General features: G+C 37.8%; 2 protein-coding genes across 9 annotated transcripts in view; both read right to left on the bottom strand.

The window, feature by feature from the left end:
- Positions 1-18383, bottom strand: part of fmnl2b (formin-like 2b) — a 59558-nt gene that overhangs the window by 34999 nt on the left and 6176 nt on the right. For all 8 annotated transcript variants that reach the window (XR_015493233.1, XM_087256740.1, XM_087256741.1 and 5 more), the window contains 4 exons: positions 17373-17456; positions 8804-8884; positions 2827-2903; positions 2650-2733 (listed from right to left, as the gene is read on the bottom strand). Coding sequence is in view for 7 of the 8 variants with exons in the window: in XM_087256740.1 (XP_087112866.1) it covers positions 2650-2733; positions 2827-2903; positions 8804-8884; positions 17373-17456 (326 nt within the window). In the remaining variant the exon portion in view is untranslated. The remainder of the gene's footprint in view (positions 1-2649; positions 2734-2826; positions 2904-8803; positions 8885-17372; positions 17457-18383) is intronic.
- The window catches only part of mylkb (myosin light chain kinase b), a 103862-nt gene that overhangs the window by 27298 nt on the left and 58181 nt on the right, over positions 1-18383 (bottom strand). The gene's annotated exons all lie outside the window — the stretch shown is intronic.

Below are 18383 nucleotides of genomic sequence, written 5' to 3' on the forward strand. Positions count from 1 at the left end.
CAACTCTAATCAAACACACCTGCTTGTAGATTTCTAGTGATCTTGAAGACACTGATCAGCTTGTTCAGGTGTGTTTGATTAGTGTTGGAGCTAAACTGTGCAGGACACCGGCCCTCCAGGACCGAGTTTGCCCATCCCTGGTCTATACACACACACACACACACGTCTTTCTGACGATATGTTACATACCAAGTGCATCTAAGTTACCGAGAAATGCTGAGGTTTTTTTCTCCCATTTGCTGTGCAGTATTAAACATTCCATTAAAACTACACCCTTCCAGCAGTTCATCCTCGCATCCAATATCTAATTTTTCACGGAGGGGCAAGCGTGAAATGTTACTGAATGAAAGTGAAAGTGCCAAACGTCAGTTAAATTCGACAAATTAAGAATTTGGCAAATAATTTGATTACTGATGTCCATGTAAACACAGTCTCTGTCTTTCTCCCTGGCATCTATGTGTTTGTTTTGCCTCTCTGAAAATCAGCACATGCCCCAATGGAAAATCCCATTTTGATGCAAAATCTTCCCTCTTTCCCTCCCCCGACACTCCCACCTAAACCTAGCTGGACACACTCACTTTCCTGACTTTTTCCCAACTAGGGGTGTAAAAACACCCTGCTGAGACAGGGGGGTTTCGTGACCCTTTAAACTTGTAAAACTCATTCTTGACCACATTTGATGATGATTGATGATCACAGAGAGCTGAACAGATCTTTTAATCCCTGTTGCTTTGTGCATGTCCTGTCTTGTTGATATGATTATACGGGTTTCTACGCAGACATGTTAATACACGTCTGTCAATAAATTCGGTGGGCGGGGAAACCACACTCCTACATCTCGTTGTGGTGAGCCTCAAAATGTGAGGGATTTGGATCCTATTTCAACATCAGGAAATTGAAAAAAAAGAGACTTATTGTCTTTATATCAACACAATATGACTATGGACACACTATACCGACAACACAGTTCTGTTCAAACAGCTTCCAAAAGTAGATTTTTATCATAGGTGCCCTTTAAGCAAAGATTTTCAGAATCTGTAAAAATGTATATGTTTTAAAGGGCCATGAAACCCCCTCGTTTCAGCAGGGTGTTTTCACACCTCTACTTTGGATAAAGTCAAAAAAGTGGGCGTGTCCAGCTCTGTTTAGGGGGAGTGTCGGAGGAACTAAAGTGGGAGGGTGTGGGAGTGTCTATTTGGGCACGCGTGAGTTTCAGAGTCAAAATAAACACACAGGAGAAAGTGATGGTGTTTAACCTACATGGACAGTCGAATTATTTGCCAAATTATTAAATGTTGGACTTTAACAGCAGTTTGGCTCTTTAATTCAGGGAATTCATTCATGCCTTTCGCGACAAACAAGATATTTGATTAGAGGAACTGCTCTAAGCGTGTATTTTTCATGCAATGTTTGAGACCGCACGGCGAATGAGAGAAAAAAAAACTCTGCATTTCCCGGAAACTTAGATGCACACGGCAGGTAGCGTCAGAAAGCCGCGTGTGTTTATTCCGGTCACAAAATGCGGTATAAACCCTACACGAGGTTAAAGTTTGGTTGTGGTGCTAACATGTTTACACTCGGTGCAATAGTTAACTTAGTTCGATACGAACAAACTGATTAAACAAAGAGCACTGGTCGCTCACTTACCAAATCTGTAGAGACAGGACAATCACCAGCAACTAGAGCCGCGTCTTTATTAAGAGAAGACTACAAGCGAATCCGGATCTCTGCGTTTGCAGATGAGAACAGGTCTCAGGTAAACAATAATCCACCTTAGACACGTAAGTTATTGTTGTCGAGCGTCGCGCACACTGTTAATCCACGCGTGACTCCAGGTGAGCTCTCACAGAGAGAAAATGAAAACAAAACTTAACTGCAGCAAACTATAAAAGCAACACTTCACGCTTGTTTTGCCAACACAACATGGCGTCTCTGTCGTGTAAACACGGTGACAGTAATGAATATTAATAAAGTTGCACAATAGAGCGCGCTGATTGGTTTGAACCAAGCCTTACTCATGCATTAATGCATCACACTGTAAGACGTAATAAGACTCACTCTGGCACAGACGTCCAGTCTGCACGCTGGAATACAATGCTATTATGTCATGGCCGTGACGCAGCTTCAAAAATTAGTTTCAAACCGGAATTACGAATTTGCTTGAAATAATGCAAAAACAACCAATTTACACTTTTTAGTGAAATATAGGTGTCCTAAAAGTTTTTAGCAGTGTGGGACACATATACGACTGTCAACAGCTCAAAAAATGTGTTTTGGTGTTTCGTGACCCTTTAATATGTTTTAAGTACTATTTCAGACACAACGAATGCAATCAAACTAAATAATCACATTACAAGAGTTTCATACATCACTGTTTTCCATCTTGTCTGCGCAATGCACTTAAAATACACCTTTCACATTCCCACCCACCAAACCCTCCGTCAGAGCTAAATGAGGCAAACATAACTCATCACTCCTCTTTATTAGTCAGAAACAACACAAGCAAGCAGGGTTGACAATATTTTAGCAACATAAGTCAACTGTTGTGACAACCCCTACAGATTTCAATGTGTTCAGAGATGGCAAGCGAAAACAAAGAGAGAGCAGGTATGACAAAAATTAAGACTGACAAGAAAAGGAGCTACTCACGTGACAGCATACTGGGCAAACGACAGGTACTCCACCAGCACATCGAGCCCTTTGTTCTCCTCATTGAGAAACTCTCTCACCCACCTAAATGTAAAACAAAGCATTTAATAGTTTTCCTGATTTGAGTAATTCAAAAGAAACCTTTCACAGTTCTGTGTGATGAGTATGTTGGCTCACCCGATGTGATTAGTCCTAAGAGATATCTCCAGCTCTCTGAGGACCTGAGTTGACTCCTGAACTCGTCTCCTAAATTTCTGTGTAAAAAAGATAAAGTAATGTTTATATTTGAGCAAACATGAACTTCACTGGGGCAAAATAGCAATAGCTGGGTTCACCAAATGTATAAGGCTACATGTGACCCTGGATTTTCAAACAATTGTATGGCATGAATTTGATTAATCTCTTTTGATGGAACCCCATTGTAAATTTAAAAGGGTGGTCCACTACGATATCATATTTTAAACTTTAGTTGATGTGTAATGTAGCTGTGTGAACATAAACAACATCTCTGAATGTAATACGCTCAAAGTTCAATGCAAATGTAGACATTGGCTTTTACAGAGTTAGCTTAGCAAAGCCTACAGCAAACAAAGTTTGGGGACTGCAAAAAATGCATCCAGGTTAATAAGATTATAAACCCTTCAGGTTACTGCATACACCCTGAGCAGCAAAGGGGCGTGGGCAGATGCGCTGTAATGTTATATCAGAGAAAGCTTTATAGGTGCCCAAACACTGCTATTTCCACAGAGCTTCTTCTGTTTCTGTATTTGGGCTTCCAAATGACACGACACAAAGAGAGAAGTGCTTGTAATTTAATTTTAATTATGTTCCAGAGAATAAAAAAAAAGATAAAGCTCTAGTATTTGACAGAGGACAGCTTCCAGAATCTCTCTCAGTTCAGTGCTGGAATCGGCTAAAAACTCCTCAAAGATGGAGCAGCTCCAACCATAATAGATGAAGCTGTGGATTGTGAGGCACAACATGTGTTTTTTTGTTGTTAAAATTGATCTAAAGTGTTTAGTGTTAACTCTATGTTGTAGCAACGACGTAAACAAGGATGTAAACAACAAAAATGCTGTTTGGCACGGCTAACAATTTAGCTTCTAATTAATTTTTATCCATCGAACTGCTGTGAACACCTACAATCGTCACCAGTGCTGCAGTGTTACTGTATTCGGCACTTTTTTCTGCATTTTACATCTCAAATAACAAACTCGCAAAAGATATGTGACCATTTCAAATTACTTACAAATGCTTATTCCGGATATATATGAAAGAGACTTGTCAGATTTTATTTTAAAGAGCAGGCATATGATTTAGTGTCCTTTTCGTTTTCTGTCTGATTCAGGCTCAAACTAATACGGCTAACAGTTACACCGATTGACAGTATTTACATAGCAGAGGCACATCGCGTGGTAGTAGAGGCATGCCGCTTTACCCGGTGACATGGAGATGAACTGTAAATGACAGCACATTATTTTAGCTGACCAATCAAAGCCTCTTGAGGGCGAGCCTTCAGAGGAACTAGGAAATATGGCGGTCGTTTTTATGCTAGCTGAGTGCAGTATATAATCAGTGAAAAAGGTGTAGGAAAAAATAATGTGATTTTCTACAAATGAAGCATGAGCACACATTGCTTTGCACCCCATAAACACAACCAAGCCTTAAAAATACAAGCTGGACTCTTTATATAAATAAAAGGCCCTAATATGCTCACAACAGCATCTTTTTATTCTTATGAATTTAAAATAAAAACATTGAAGCAAGCAGATATACAGCATTAAATATGAAAAGCAAAAGTGTGGTTGTTGCAGTTTTCCATAAACGTTGCTTAGACAAGTCCAAAAACCAAAAAAATGAAATCAAATTTACATTGGCTTGTATTCAAATTGACTAACCAGCGTGTTCCTCAGATTTGTTTTAAGTACATTACTGCATTATGACTCATTAATAAAACTTCAGAAATAATTTCTTTAGTACTTTGTTAAATGATAAATGTGTGTAAATGATACATTTTTGAAATGCTACTGCAGTACTGTAACGCAAGTAGCGATCCTGTACCCAAAAATAAATGTCTTTTATCAATTATTCATCATACACTTGTCGCATTCTTTAGTTCTTTCTTCAATTGAACACAGAAGAAAATATTTAAAGAATACTGAAAATTGCTTGATATTGACTTCTATAGTATTTTCATACTATGGATATCAATTCCTACCAGTTTCCAACATAATTCAAAATAAATATTTATGTCCAACAGAAAAAAAAAGATACTCAAAGTTTGGAACCACTGAAAGGTTAATAAACAGTAAGTTGATGCATTTCATTTTTGGATAAACAATCCCATTAATTTAAAAAACCTGAAGTCCAACATGTCCAACTTCTAGAAAACTTTAAGCCTACATTTTATTTCGTTCATTAAATCAGCACTAACACTATTCCTTCTAGGGTTGGGTCGATAGACGATAGACATCACGATGCTGAGCCGGCATCGTGATCCTCCACCCCACCCCATCGCAAAAGCAACCTGCTTGCGAAAAATACAAACTTAAGTCCTATTTACACTAATACATCTTGGTTTTAAAATGCCATTTTAGAATGAAAACTATCTACATCGACACTTGTGTTTAACGATTACATCGTCCATCGCAATGTATTACATTAGACATCGAACAATGCCAAATTGGTTCGCCCAACCCTCATTCCTTCTTCTTAAATGCTGCGACCTCCTACTAGCACCCTCTTGGCACCCTCTGCAACCCCAATTTGAAAACATCTACATTAATTAGTTTTATTTTGATAGTATTATGCAAGCACAATACAAATGCAGTTTTAAATTAAATAAGTTCTTCTGGATGGGACATTAAATTTAAGAGGCTGGTGTTTTTTTGATTACTTAGAAGGAGTTGTAAAATATGCAGGAGACATTTCTTTGTTGCAATTGCCATTCTGCATGCTAAGTGCCATGCATAGTCAGATTTCTTTGCATACATAATTCATTAGGATGTCTTTTACATATACGTGTCATACATACTATATGTCAAAGTCTCAAGTGTCTTTCCAGAAGTGCTCGTAATTATTAAGCTACTGAAAAGTTTATAATTTTGTATAGGAGGATCCTACAATTGGTTCGTATTTATCCAAGATAAAAAAATACTTGTATATTTGTATTATATAAACACATTTATAATATAATGTACACTGCAGCAGCATCTTATTAATTCAGACTCTACAAACGCTACCTTTCAGAAAGACTACTCTGCTGTAACTGGTCAGGTCATATAGCCCGTTTCCACTGACTGGTACAGTACGGTACTGTACGGGTCACCTTTATCAGGCTTGCGTTTAAATTGCTAAAATGGTACCAATGGTGCTCTTTTGGTGGGCGTGGTGTACGACAGAAAGTTTCAGTCAACTTCATTTTCGCTTGAGAAAAACGTGACAACACCTCTTAAATTTGGGATTAGATATCATTGTAATCATTGTCACTTCTCCCAATTCATCAGCATCAATGTCATCGCTTAACGCTTGCTTAACTGAAATTAAAGCTTGGATGCAACATAATTATCTTAAACTGAATAGTTCTAAAACAGAGATTTTATTGGTTGGCACTCCTTCTAACGTCAAGAGGTGTAGTGAATTTGGTTGATGGGTCTATCTTATCACCATCTCTGCAGGTGCGTAATCTCGGTGTTCTCCTGGACTCTCAGCTTAAGCCTTGTTTATACTCGACGTGTCCGCTTGTTCGCTTGAGTTCGCGGCGAATGTGACGTCATTGCGGATTTTGTGGAGGTTCGCTTTGGGTGCGCGCGGCATGATTTCGGCTGGTGGTGTGTCGGGCATTTTTTGAGACTCGAGCACAGAGTGCGCGCGGCGCTGCAACTGATTTGAGTTGAATATGAAACACTTTGAAGAGATTTTATGCGAAACAGTAGGATTGAACACACATCTTATGACTCGTGATCAGAGAGATAACCAGATAATCAATAATTCTTGGCCAGAAATTTCAACAGCCATGGGAAAGGAGAAAGTTTTTGTTAAAAAGTTTGGAAAAACCTGAAGAATAAGTTTATTAAAATCAAAAGAAGCCATGGCAAAATGTACACAATTACAGAATATAATTTTCCACCAGTCATAGGTTTTGCACTGATGTATTTTGTTTAATTTTGTATTAAAAACAATTTAATAGTTACAAAACTATAATGAAGTCACAAAATTATTTTTGATAACTGGAAAGGAACAGATATACTGATGCCCTGTTTCTCTGGGCTTTATTGTTGATAATGGTCAGGAATGTTGGACCATAACTGCCTTTTTAGCATAAGAATAGGACAGAAGCTAGCCAGACAGTAATGTGTGAATTGTGGAGCGGGCTAATTCTAAAATAATCTGTATTTTTTAGTAAGTGTGTTTTTTTTTTTTGCTTTTATTTTTGCGATAATAAAACATTTATTTGTAGAGCAACTCATGTTCTGTTGTCATTAATACTTTAATAAATTGTAATAGGTTAACTGTCTGAGATATAAACAAAAGCAAGCTATGACCAATAATTATTTGCTAGAAATAAAAACAGCAGTGGGAAAGGAGGAAAGTTTATGTTAAAAAAATTGAAAAAAAACAACAACTGAGAGATAAGTTTGTTTAAGCCTAAAGAAATCATAGCAAAAGTGGAGACCCGGGTACACAATTACAGAATATGTTTTTCCACCAGTCATAGCTTTTACACTAACGTATGTTATTGGATCGTATTTGTAATACATCTGTAGTTTTTTAGTAAGTGTACTTTTTATTTTTTGCTTTAATCCCTGCCATAATAAAAATATATTTGTAGAGCAACTCATGTTTTCTTGTGATTAATATTGTAATAAACTTTAAAAGGTAAAACTGTCAGAGATATGGACAAAAGCAAGTGATGCATCAAAGTTTGATTTTAAAAAATCTTAAAGGTTATAAAAATGCTTATAATCATTAAAATAATTTATAAAAACAATACAAATAATTAGTTTGAAAATATTGAACGACATTATGATATGACGTACTTCCGGAAAGTTTCTACTTCTCTGTTTATCTGTCTGATTTTAAGGTGGGTTTCTTTTGACCGCCCCCTGTTGTTTTAAAGAATTTCACAACGGCGAACGCGGCGAGTATAAAAGCTTCTGCAGTTTTGCGAGGGGCGCGCGCAGTCAGCGGAGGTACGCGATGCGGCGTCATGCGCGAGTATAATTCCAGCTTCAGTCTGAAGCCTCATTTTAAACATGTAACTAAAACGGCCTTTTATCATCTTCGTAATATAGCCCGCTTACATCCTTTCCTCTCAAGGCCTGATGCTGAATGACTCGTCCATGCTTTTATCACATCTCGCTTGGATTTTTGCAATTCTCTGTTCGGAGGGTTACCAGCAAATTCTCTCAAAATTTTGCAATACATCCAAAACTCTGCTGGACGTGTGTTGACACATACATCGTCTCGGTCGCACATCACTCCTATACTCCAACAGCTTCACTGGCTCGCCGTCAAGTCTCTTATTGATTTTAAGACATCGATTTTAACATATAAAGCGGTTCATGGTTCTGCTCCACATTACATTTGCGACGCTCTGCCTTGGGTCCTACGTTGCTTCAGCCTCGCTGCAAACTCAGCACCATGGGAGGTAGGGCATTCTCTTTCCGTGCTCCCTAACTGTGGAATGCTCTTCCCACTAACATTAGGAATGCCGGTTCATTGGACACTTTTAAAAAAACTTAAAACTCATCTTTTTAGGTCTGTTTTTAATTTGTGATATGTTTTATTCTTACAGTGTTTTTTATTGCATCTTATTGTTTACTGTGCTTTGCTGTATTTACTTTTTTGTAAGCGCTTTGGGTTTTAGAAAAGCACGTTATAAATAAAATATATTATTATTATAATTATTATTATTATCAATAATAGCAGTATCACTTTAGCAAAGGGCACTAATTGGAAAATTCTGGAGCTTCACTGGGGGTTTTTAAAAGACTTCTGAACTTTGATGATTTAAAAATATACCATATATGGTTATTCACCCAATTAAAGGTTAATATATTTATACCTTGCAGAAAAGCAAGAGCTTTTCTGGTACTTTAAATATTAGCTCATTAATATAGCAGACAAAATGAGCATAAACAAAGAAACTCACCTTTCTGGTGACAGCAGGGTCCAGAAAGCTTCTAAGTTTCTGGATATATGTATGGGGAGGATTCTTCACTTGGAACCGTTCCTGTTAGAAAGACAAAATATGTTACATTTCAATTATTTATATTTAATACCCTCTTGAAACAAGTTCAATCCCCTCCCCAACATAAAACATTAACTAAGCAAACCTCCTTTTCTGCTCAGCTATCCTCTGATCTAAATCACAATCATTAAACTCCTCATAAAACCTAGTTTTTTCCCCCCCGGTAACGTCTGAACCACATTTTGGTCTTCAAATGATCACTGAGATATAATCATTCATTATTTAGACAGCAGACATTTCACACGCTTTCACCTCAACAAACATTTCCACAGTCAGCCATGCTCTCCTTCTCTTACGTCAGTGTAGTCATGGTGACATGTTAGGGTGGATGTAGAGAATGTAATAATAAAGAATCTGTCTACATGGTGTTTCTATTATCATAAAGCAACTTGCCTCTGTGTATATACACTTCAGGGTGATTATATATCTGCGCTCAATTATAATTTGAGGTTATGCAGGCTTATAGGTATTATAACATCTTTCACGTCAAAAACACTGACAGAGAAATAAATGTGCTTTATGTTAGCTTTGACATTTGGCCTTTGACAGAGAAGGATCATGATCTGAATTAGAAAAGGCAGTTTAAACGTTCTTGTTTAGAAATATAATTAGTGAGGATATGGGAGAAATCAGATCTAGCCCATCCAAGATCATACAGTATTTATTGTCTTTTCTCAGTTGGATAAAAATCTAAGATCCACAATAGAATGTTGGACTACGCACGATTCACATATGACTTCAGGATCAACGCATGACAGAGGGCGTGTCTAAAGTGGTACAGCAAGGTACGGTACAGGTCGGTATGGGTCACCTTTATTAGGCTTGCATTTCCACTGTTAAAAGGGTACCAATGGTACTCTTTTGGTGGGTGTGGTGTACGACAGAAAGTTTCAGACGACGTCATTTTTACTCGAGGAAACATCTACAGTAAAGCTGTACGGGTCATTCACATTTCACATGAGAAGCACTTCTCACTAAACAGATCCTTTATACACAAATACTTAATGTTGATAACTAAATGTTTATTACTAAATTTTCTATGAGCATAATTTGATTGTAACTGCAGATCAATGACAGTGAGAAATAGCCTACCGTAACATCTGCAATTATATGAAATAAAAATAAATGCAACATATATGAACACATACAGCCCCTTACAGTCTCCGATATGTAACCAATTACAGAAAAACTACACACATCATACATTTAGTCCTTATTTAGATTCAAAAACAGTAGTACCTAGAATAGCAAAATCAAGTAAAGGAGGTCGAGCCTTCTCTTTCATGGCTCCTACACTCTGGAATAGCCTTCCTGATAACGTCCGAGGCTCAGACACACTCTCCCAGTTCAAAACTAGATTAAAGACCTATCTGTTTAGTAAAGCATACACTCAATGCATCACCTAGCGGGTTCCACACTGGCTTCTGCATCTTGCTTATATACACTATGAACAGCAGCTACGCTAATTATTCTCTTTATTCTCTATTTTCACCTTGGGATACTCATCCCGAGGTCCTCAGATTATGCGGAGTCACTGATTGCATCCAAGACCGGCGACGTGATGATCCCAAGGATTCCATATCCGGGACCAGGCCATATCCTGAGCTGCTGCTGTGCTGATGGTCATGGGGAGTGGAGAACATGAGTCTGATTCCAGCGACGCTCCAGGGACAGACGAGTCTTCGCTGAGGCCATCTTCCAGCCTAAACCACGGCGAATGAAGCTCTGCACAAGACTTTTGGCCAGTGGAGAAATTAAAATGGTCGTGCCCAACTGAGTCTGGTTCCCTCAAGGTTTTTTTTCTTCACTCCCATCAGGTGAAGTTTTTTTTCCCTCTCCGCTGTCGCCACTGCCTCGCATGGTTCAGGATTGGTAGAGCTACGCATCGATGAATTTGCTCTAATGCTAATGTTTAAATCACACTGAACTGAGCTAAACTGATCTGAACTGAACTTAAACACTAAAACCTGAACTACACTGTTCCAGTTACTATGACCATTTATGTGAAGCTGCGTTGACACAATCTACATTGTAAAAGCGCTATACAAATAAAGCTGAATTGAATTGAATTGAACAGCACAAAATATAGCCCACCGTCAGTGCATACCTCTCATATGTGTCTTTAATCCTCAGCAGCATGTATAGCCTCTTGTTAGACAGTAATTTCATCATACTGAGTTCATAATAGTCCAAAAAGTGATGATAATAGTTGAACATGGCAGTTCGTTCCTGTTTTAGGTTGCAGGCGCATCATTTGCCGTTTTTTCCGGCTTCACCTTTGTTTTTTTCGCACTTTACTCTCGCGTTTGTTCCTTTCCTTTTAAAATATTACAGTGTAATCTTTTGGCTGTGTATTTAAAACATAGCAATTCTTTTGTTTTTATTCTGGCTTGGTGCGTGAGCGAATGACGTATCTCTGTATACCAATAGCGTTCAGCTGCATGTCTAGCTCCGCCTTTTGGTACCCTTGATACCCTTTTTACACTGAGTGGTAAGGTACGGTACGGAACCGAACCGTACCACTTTTTTGGCACCCTTTCAAAAGGGAACCAAAACACGAGAAAGAGTACCAAAAGGTGGAGCTACACGCTTAAGCCTGGTTTATACTTCTGCGTCAAGTGACCGGCGTAACTCACGGCGCGTGCAATGCGCGCAGCTGTGCATTTATACTTCTGCGCGCTGTCTCTGTTGGTCTGCATTCACACTTCCGAAACGCTAGTTGGCAGTGAGGTGTAAATGTTCCTCTGTGTCGAGTTTCTTCGCTTCTGTTTTGCGTTTCCTGAACACTTCCTGGTAGTACAAGTAACTCAAACTCGCTCATTTTGAGGCAGGAAACGGCGGACATGCAACGACTTTAACTATGAGGTAAACACAAAACAAAACTTTCCATCCGGAGCTCCTTCACGGGACTCCACACTTGTAAACAATCGCTTGCGCCATTTGTGCGGCTCTCGGTCCCGCCCAGACTCGTCAGCGATACCAAGCCGACCAATCACAGAGCTTGCGCTACGCGTTGTTGCGATGTGTAGTTACATTTTTTGAGAGGTGCACGTCAGTGACGCCGACAGCCACGGCGAAGGGCTATGCGTCACCGCCGTAGCATACGTCGGAGTTTGACGCAGAAGTATAAATCAGCCTTTAGTTGAACGCTGATTGGTTACAGATATATGTCACGAGCTAGTGTGGAGTTAGCCAGAATGAAAACAATAAACCGCCATGTTTTAAATAGACAGCTAAGACATTACACCATAATACTATATGCATATAATAACGAGCCATGGATGCCCCGACCTCAAACAAACCTTGTCATTGCCTTGATGCACAGACACAAAGCCAAGAAGAACAAAATCTGCCGTGCCCTGTTGTTGTTTTGTAAAAGTGCGCGCAGTTTTCGCTTTCTTCAGAGAGCTCGCGATCGCGTCTATATTTGATATAACAAACTTCTTGAGCTGATGATAATAATGTGCACGTTCTTATTGAAGTGACTCTGACATCCAATCCTTTCAGAAATGGACAAACTAGAGAGCGAAGCGTGAAAAATCAAAGGAGCACATGATTCTTTCAGCAGCCTAAAACATTAACAAACTGCCAGGTTTAACTTTTATCATAATCTTTTAGACTATTATGAACTCGGAATGATGAAATTACTTTAACAACAGGTTACATGAGCTGGTGAAGATTAAAGATACAGATGAGAGGTTTGCAATGACTGTGAGCTATACGTTGCGTGTTTTTAAAGCTAAATAAAGACTAAATGTATGCTGAGTGTAGTTTTACATTAATTGCTAACATATCAGAGACTCTAAGGGGCTGTATGTGTTCATATATGCTGCATTTATAACGTTAATTGTAATTTATAATTGCAGACATTACAGTAGGCTGTTTTTATCATTGATCTACAGTTATAATTAAATTCTGTTCATGGAAAGGTTAGTCATGAACATTTATACACAGGTATTTATATGTATAAAGCATCTGTTTTGTGAGAAGTGCTTCTCATATGATACATGAAAGACGCCTCCAGCTTTACTTTGACATTTCCTCAAGCGAGAATGACTTCAATTTTCTGTCGTACACCATGACCTCCATTGGTACCCTTTTGACAGTGGAAACGCAAGCCTCAGAAAGGTGACCCGAACCAACCCATACCGTACTGTACCACTCAGTGGAAATGGGGCATTAGGGATTGCTTATACCTGGCCACCTCATGCATTCTTTCTGACCAGATTGTGAGATGGGCAGGTGTACATGCTGTCCGAAACGGATTTGAAGCTGGTACAAATCCAATCCCTCAAACTACTTTGGGATGACACTAGACTAATCTGAATCATCTGGTGGTGAAAAGCTAATTTTACTCCTCCTAAAATTAAAAAATAAACATGTGAAAGAGTTATCGATTTAATTAATAACATATCTATGTTGTTAATAATTGTTTAATGTGTTATTATTATTCACACCATAATAAAGATAATCACATCTCAGTCACACTTTATTTTAAGGTATAATTCTCACTATTAACAACTAAAACTTTTTGCTCAATAAACTATTAATTAGCTGCTTATTATGGATGTAGAAAATAATCATACTTTAATAAACAGCCAACATCTTAATAAGTCAGTAGTTAACATTGTGTATTAGTAGTTTAAAGTGTTACTAAAATGTGTAACCTTAAAGATCTTAAGAAAGCAATATTTAGCAAATAAAAACAATTTCATTTTTTGGCTTTTTAGATCCAAGGTGGCTTTTCAAAAGCAATTTAGTTTTGAAACCCAATCCCACTAGTTAGTACTGATTATTAACATGCATATTACTAGTATATTGGTTTGTATTAATCCTAAAATACATAATAATACAATTAAAAAACGAACTAAAATCTGCAGGATCATATTTAGATGCCTTAATTATTCTCAATACCTAAACTAAACTACCTTATTATTGAAAATTTCCTTCCTATCAACGAGCAAAAAATAATAACACAAAGGTTTAAAACAAAAGTCAGATATCAGTTAGTTAATAGTAAGAATTGGCCCCCAAACAATACATAGACCAAGTATTTAGTTTAGCAAAAGTATGTGCGTTTTCATGGAGCATCATATTTGACAAAAGTGTTTTATTGCATCTTAAAGTATAGTTTTTCTTTGGTTCAAACAATAAAATTTTATTTCATCTAAATCAAAAATATCTATTGTGGTCAAGAAAAAAAATTACATTCACACAAAGTAAAACTATTGTTGACAATAAATATATTTTTTACTTGAGTCTTTTTTAACATTAAATACATTAAAATATAATCCCACTTGTTACATCTAAACTTATAAATTAAACTCAAATTATAGTTTTGACTTGGTTAAAAATGAAAAATGTATTTTAATAAAATCCAAATATTTATTTTACCCAGGAAAAAAAAAAGCATTGACTCAAAAGTAAAGCATTGCTTTATAGACAGTGAACTAACTTAATTATTTTGGTTCAACTTTAAATTAAAATCCATGTAAAGTTTTACTTTAGACTAAACTAAAAGTAAATACATAAAACATCAGATATAGGTAAATAGGTAAACTATCTGGTGCTTTCAGTATGGATAGAAATGTCAGACAAGATCATCAAATTCACACTGGACATACATAAAGACTGAATGAACCTGTTTTTCCTGTGGTCACGTGAAATGAAAACTGATGGTTTAAAGCAGGGGTTCTCAAACTTGGTCCTTGAGATTCGGTGTCCAGCAGATTTTAGTTCAAACTTGCCCCAACATACCTTCATGGGTGTTTCTAGAAAGAGCTTTATTAGCTAGCACAGGTATGTCTGATTGGGTTTGGAGCTAAAATCTGCAGGTCACCGGACCTCGAGGCCCGAGATTGAGAACCCCTGGTTTAAAGTAAAAATATTACTTTGAGAAAAACTAATGCTTTGAAGTTCACTTTTTCATTGTGATGAGAAAAATATTACTCGATAATTGAGGGATGCTTAAACTTTTCAGTATGGGTAATCAAGTAAATCTAAATCAGCCTAGTTCATTTTTAATTTTAATTGTATTACTAACAACAAACATTTATGTATATATTAACAACATAAAAGAGGACACATAGTAGCTAAGCAGATTGTGTACAACAGGTTTGTCAGCATTGTTTTAAACATGCCATTTAAAAGTTCAAGACACCCTCAAGACAAATACTTTTTTTACAATTTTTTAAAAGATTTGTGTGTGTTGAGCATCAGTTAAGACAACATTAGCAACTCTCAGCTTTAATTGTGGTGAAAACTCGATCATTTTGAGCTTTTGTCAGCTAATTTCTGAGATTAAAATAATTTTTTGGGAGGCATCAAAATCAGTGACGTTTACATAAACATCAGTAATCTAATTATTTGCCTTAATCTAATTAAGACAATAATAAGATTAAGGTTTTTACATGAGTTGCTTTTTGAATGTTTCTTTCATGATCCTGTTTTACATGTTATAGCAGATACTTAGATAAACGTAATTGCGTCACCGCGCTATCCGTGTTTCCTCCGGAGTTTCATGTAATTTCGGGTGTTTCATTATTAATTTGTCGACTTTAACTGCAGTTTGGCACTTTCACTTTCATTCAGGCATGCCCCCGTGACAAACGAGATATTGGATGCAACTAAACTGCTGGAAGAGTTGTTTTAATGGAAGTTCATACCGCATGCTTAATAGAAGAACATTTCACGATGCAGGGGTCTATGGTCTGAACTGACTCGGTAGGTGCAAAGAGTGTCAAACGTGTGTGTGTGGGTGAGTGCGGCTAATATCGGCGTACTCCACATGTCTTAATTCGATATCTCTTTAGTTCGATTATGGCCTTAATCTGATTTAATTCATCGAAAACCGCTGTTTACATGGTAGACTCTTAATCAGAATATTGTCTTAATCATATTAAAAATCTAATTATTGGTGTCCATGTAAACGCAGTTAGTGACATAGAGCAAGTCTGCTAGTGGAGTGATGACGTGTTGGTTTCTCATCATTATTAATAGCAGAGTTGTCTTATCCTATAAGAAGACCCTGCACATGCTTTCCGTACGCAAGGCAGAACTGCTAAGCTGTGAGACCCAATGACTGGGTGAGACTGTGTCCGTGTATGGCATGGGTCGTATGTGTTTTTTTTCATGATCCACAGGGTTTGTTGTATGTTTTTACCTGCGATTCTGTCACGGCAGATACAGCAAAGCTGTTGGTTTGCAGCATGCATTTATGTCGGGAAAGCTGTATGAAAATAGAGGAATGACGAACTTTGTCTTTTATCAGTTGAGTTACCATTCAGACACATCGCCTATATCCGTGCTGCTGTGTTCACCTATGTTTAAAATCCTCCGGATTACCAGCAGGGCTATTGGTTGATATAGAAATGGCAAGAGACCTGCTGCACTGCTATCCACTGTGTCTGCATTCAGACCCGGGGATTCAGGAGGAGAGAGGTCCTCATTTATATTGTTTATATAAACATGATTATCTTTATCATGATATAACAAATTGTGGTTATGTGTGTATGAAAATACAAATAACAAATGTAGTGGGACATTAAATTGCTGTTTATTTGTTTGCATTTAAACTTTGTAAACTATAAAATCATAGGTCTTTTCCAACCCAAGCTCATTCTGGAAACGTAGCCCCGCGAACGTTTCTGGAGACTGCGATTCACGTGGCCGGAGGTATGTACGGCTGCGTTTAGTTTTTCTCGAGTGAATGCTGCGGGGCGGTGTGGCGCCGCTCCACTACTCCTCTTCGCGCTCGCCGGCCGACGGCTCGCCTCCGAGTGGAGGGCTTTCCCGCTGCTACCAGTTTGTCCGCTTAGCTCGCAGCGTTACTTCGGCGGAGCGGAGGCACGGAGGAGGAGCCGGCCGCGGGGACGACCGGGATCGGGTCCGGGGAAGAGCGGTTCCAGAAATCAGGTAAGATGAAAAACAGAATCCAAAAAATAAGGGCGAGAACGCGGCGGGATTCGAAAACGGGGTCGAAATCAAAGACGAAGGCTTTTGCTTTTTTTTTTTCCTGGACGGCTTTTGCAAACTGTCGTTTGGGTTTAGGGAAGACGTGAAAAAGCACGCACAGCGGCCTCTCACGGATCCGCGAATACAAAAACTGCTCGAATACGTACCTCCCGGGACGTATTTCGCGGTCCGCAGATTCCGCGGGGCTACGTTTCCACAATGAGCCCGGGTTGGTCTTTTCACAGTTTGTGTCTTATTTTGTGAAACAACAACAGTTGTTTGCTCCCCTCATTCTCCTCTGCTCTGCCGACCAAGCCCACTCCTCCCTGCACGCCCATTATGAAACATTTTTTGAAAAAATTCTGAGGTAGACTTGAACTGAAATGGGGGGGGGGGGGGCATGGCCCTTTAAAGATCACATGAATTAGTGGTTATAGGGTTAATAGTGGTTATATAAATTATGGCTTTTATTTTCAGAGACTCAAAATGCAGGCTGCTTGTAAACAGACTCTCTTACCTGATCGCATATCAGCTCCCATTTCTTTTCATTGTCATACTGTCTCAGGATCCTCACTTTATCCGGAGGAAGGTTCATAGTGTTCTGAGAAAGAAGAGAGAGAGATTGAGCGTTGTTCTTTCTCATGCATGGGAAATGCTACTGCACATACCATGTTTATCAAAAACACAGTGAACGAAAAAGTGATGAAAAGCTAGTATTTTGTAAATTCCTGAGACACCAAAGATGATTCTTTAGGACAACAAAAAGTCAAAAGCAGAGGTGAATAACATAACATAACATTTCAGTCTGAACAACAGCCTTAACTTCAGCACAGAAACACTCTTTTTGTCATGGTTCACACAGAATATCAATATCTGCAAACAGAATATCATCAGAATAAAAAAAGAAGTATTACTCTAATGAAATTTGAATTACAGTGCCTCATTAAGACATGTCGATTTAGTGAAGGAAGCCCAGTTTAAACTATTTCTTCTATCATTTATGATATTTAGAGGAAAATATCTCCATAGCTGTTATTACTTGTATATTACACACTTAATCATTATGCTTCAAGATTGCAAGAGACTTCAGACCTAAAATGTTCCTCCAAATATTCAAATGTGAGTTTTAACAAAAAATAAAAAAAATTCTAAGCAAAAAAATAGCTAATGGGGCTGCACGATTTTGGAAAAATCTAACATTGCAATTTTTTGTTTTGCTGTGTATGACTATATGAATATAATGTCACCAGATGATTTGAAGAGCTCTATTTGGAAAGATTTCATTCATTAAGACTTTTTTTCTATGCAGAGCATCTACATAAAATATAATAATTTACAAGCATATATAAAAAAACTTAAACAAACAGTGCTTTATGGTTTTCTAGGGAGTTTAACAGTATTGAAATATAGCATATCAAACATAAATAACATGGTTCTCATTGTAGAAACAATTTTATACACAAATATAAAATAATTTTTAATAATATCTTCATCCTTTAATCTTTAATAAATAATCAAATCCTGCGAT

Source organism: Danio rerio, chromosome 6 (genome assembly GCF_052040795.2).
Source record: "Danio rerio strain M-AB ecotype USA chromosome 6, GRCz13ab, whole genome shotgun sequence".
Taxonomy (NCBI): Eukaryota; Metazoa; Chordata; class Actinopteri; order Cypriniformes; family Danionidae; genus Danio; species Danio rerio.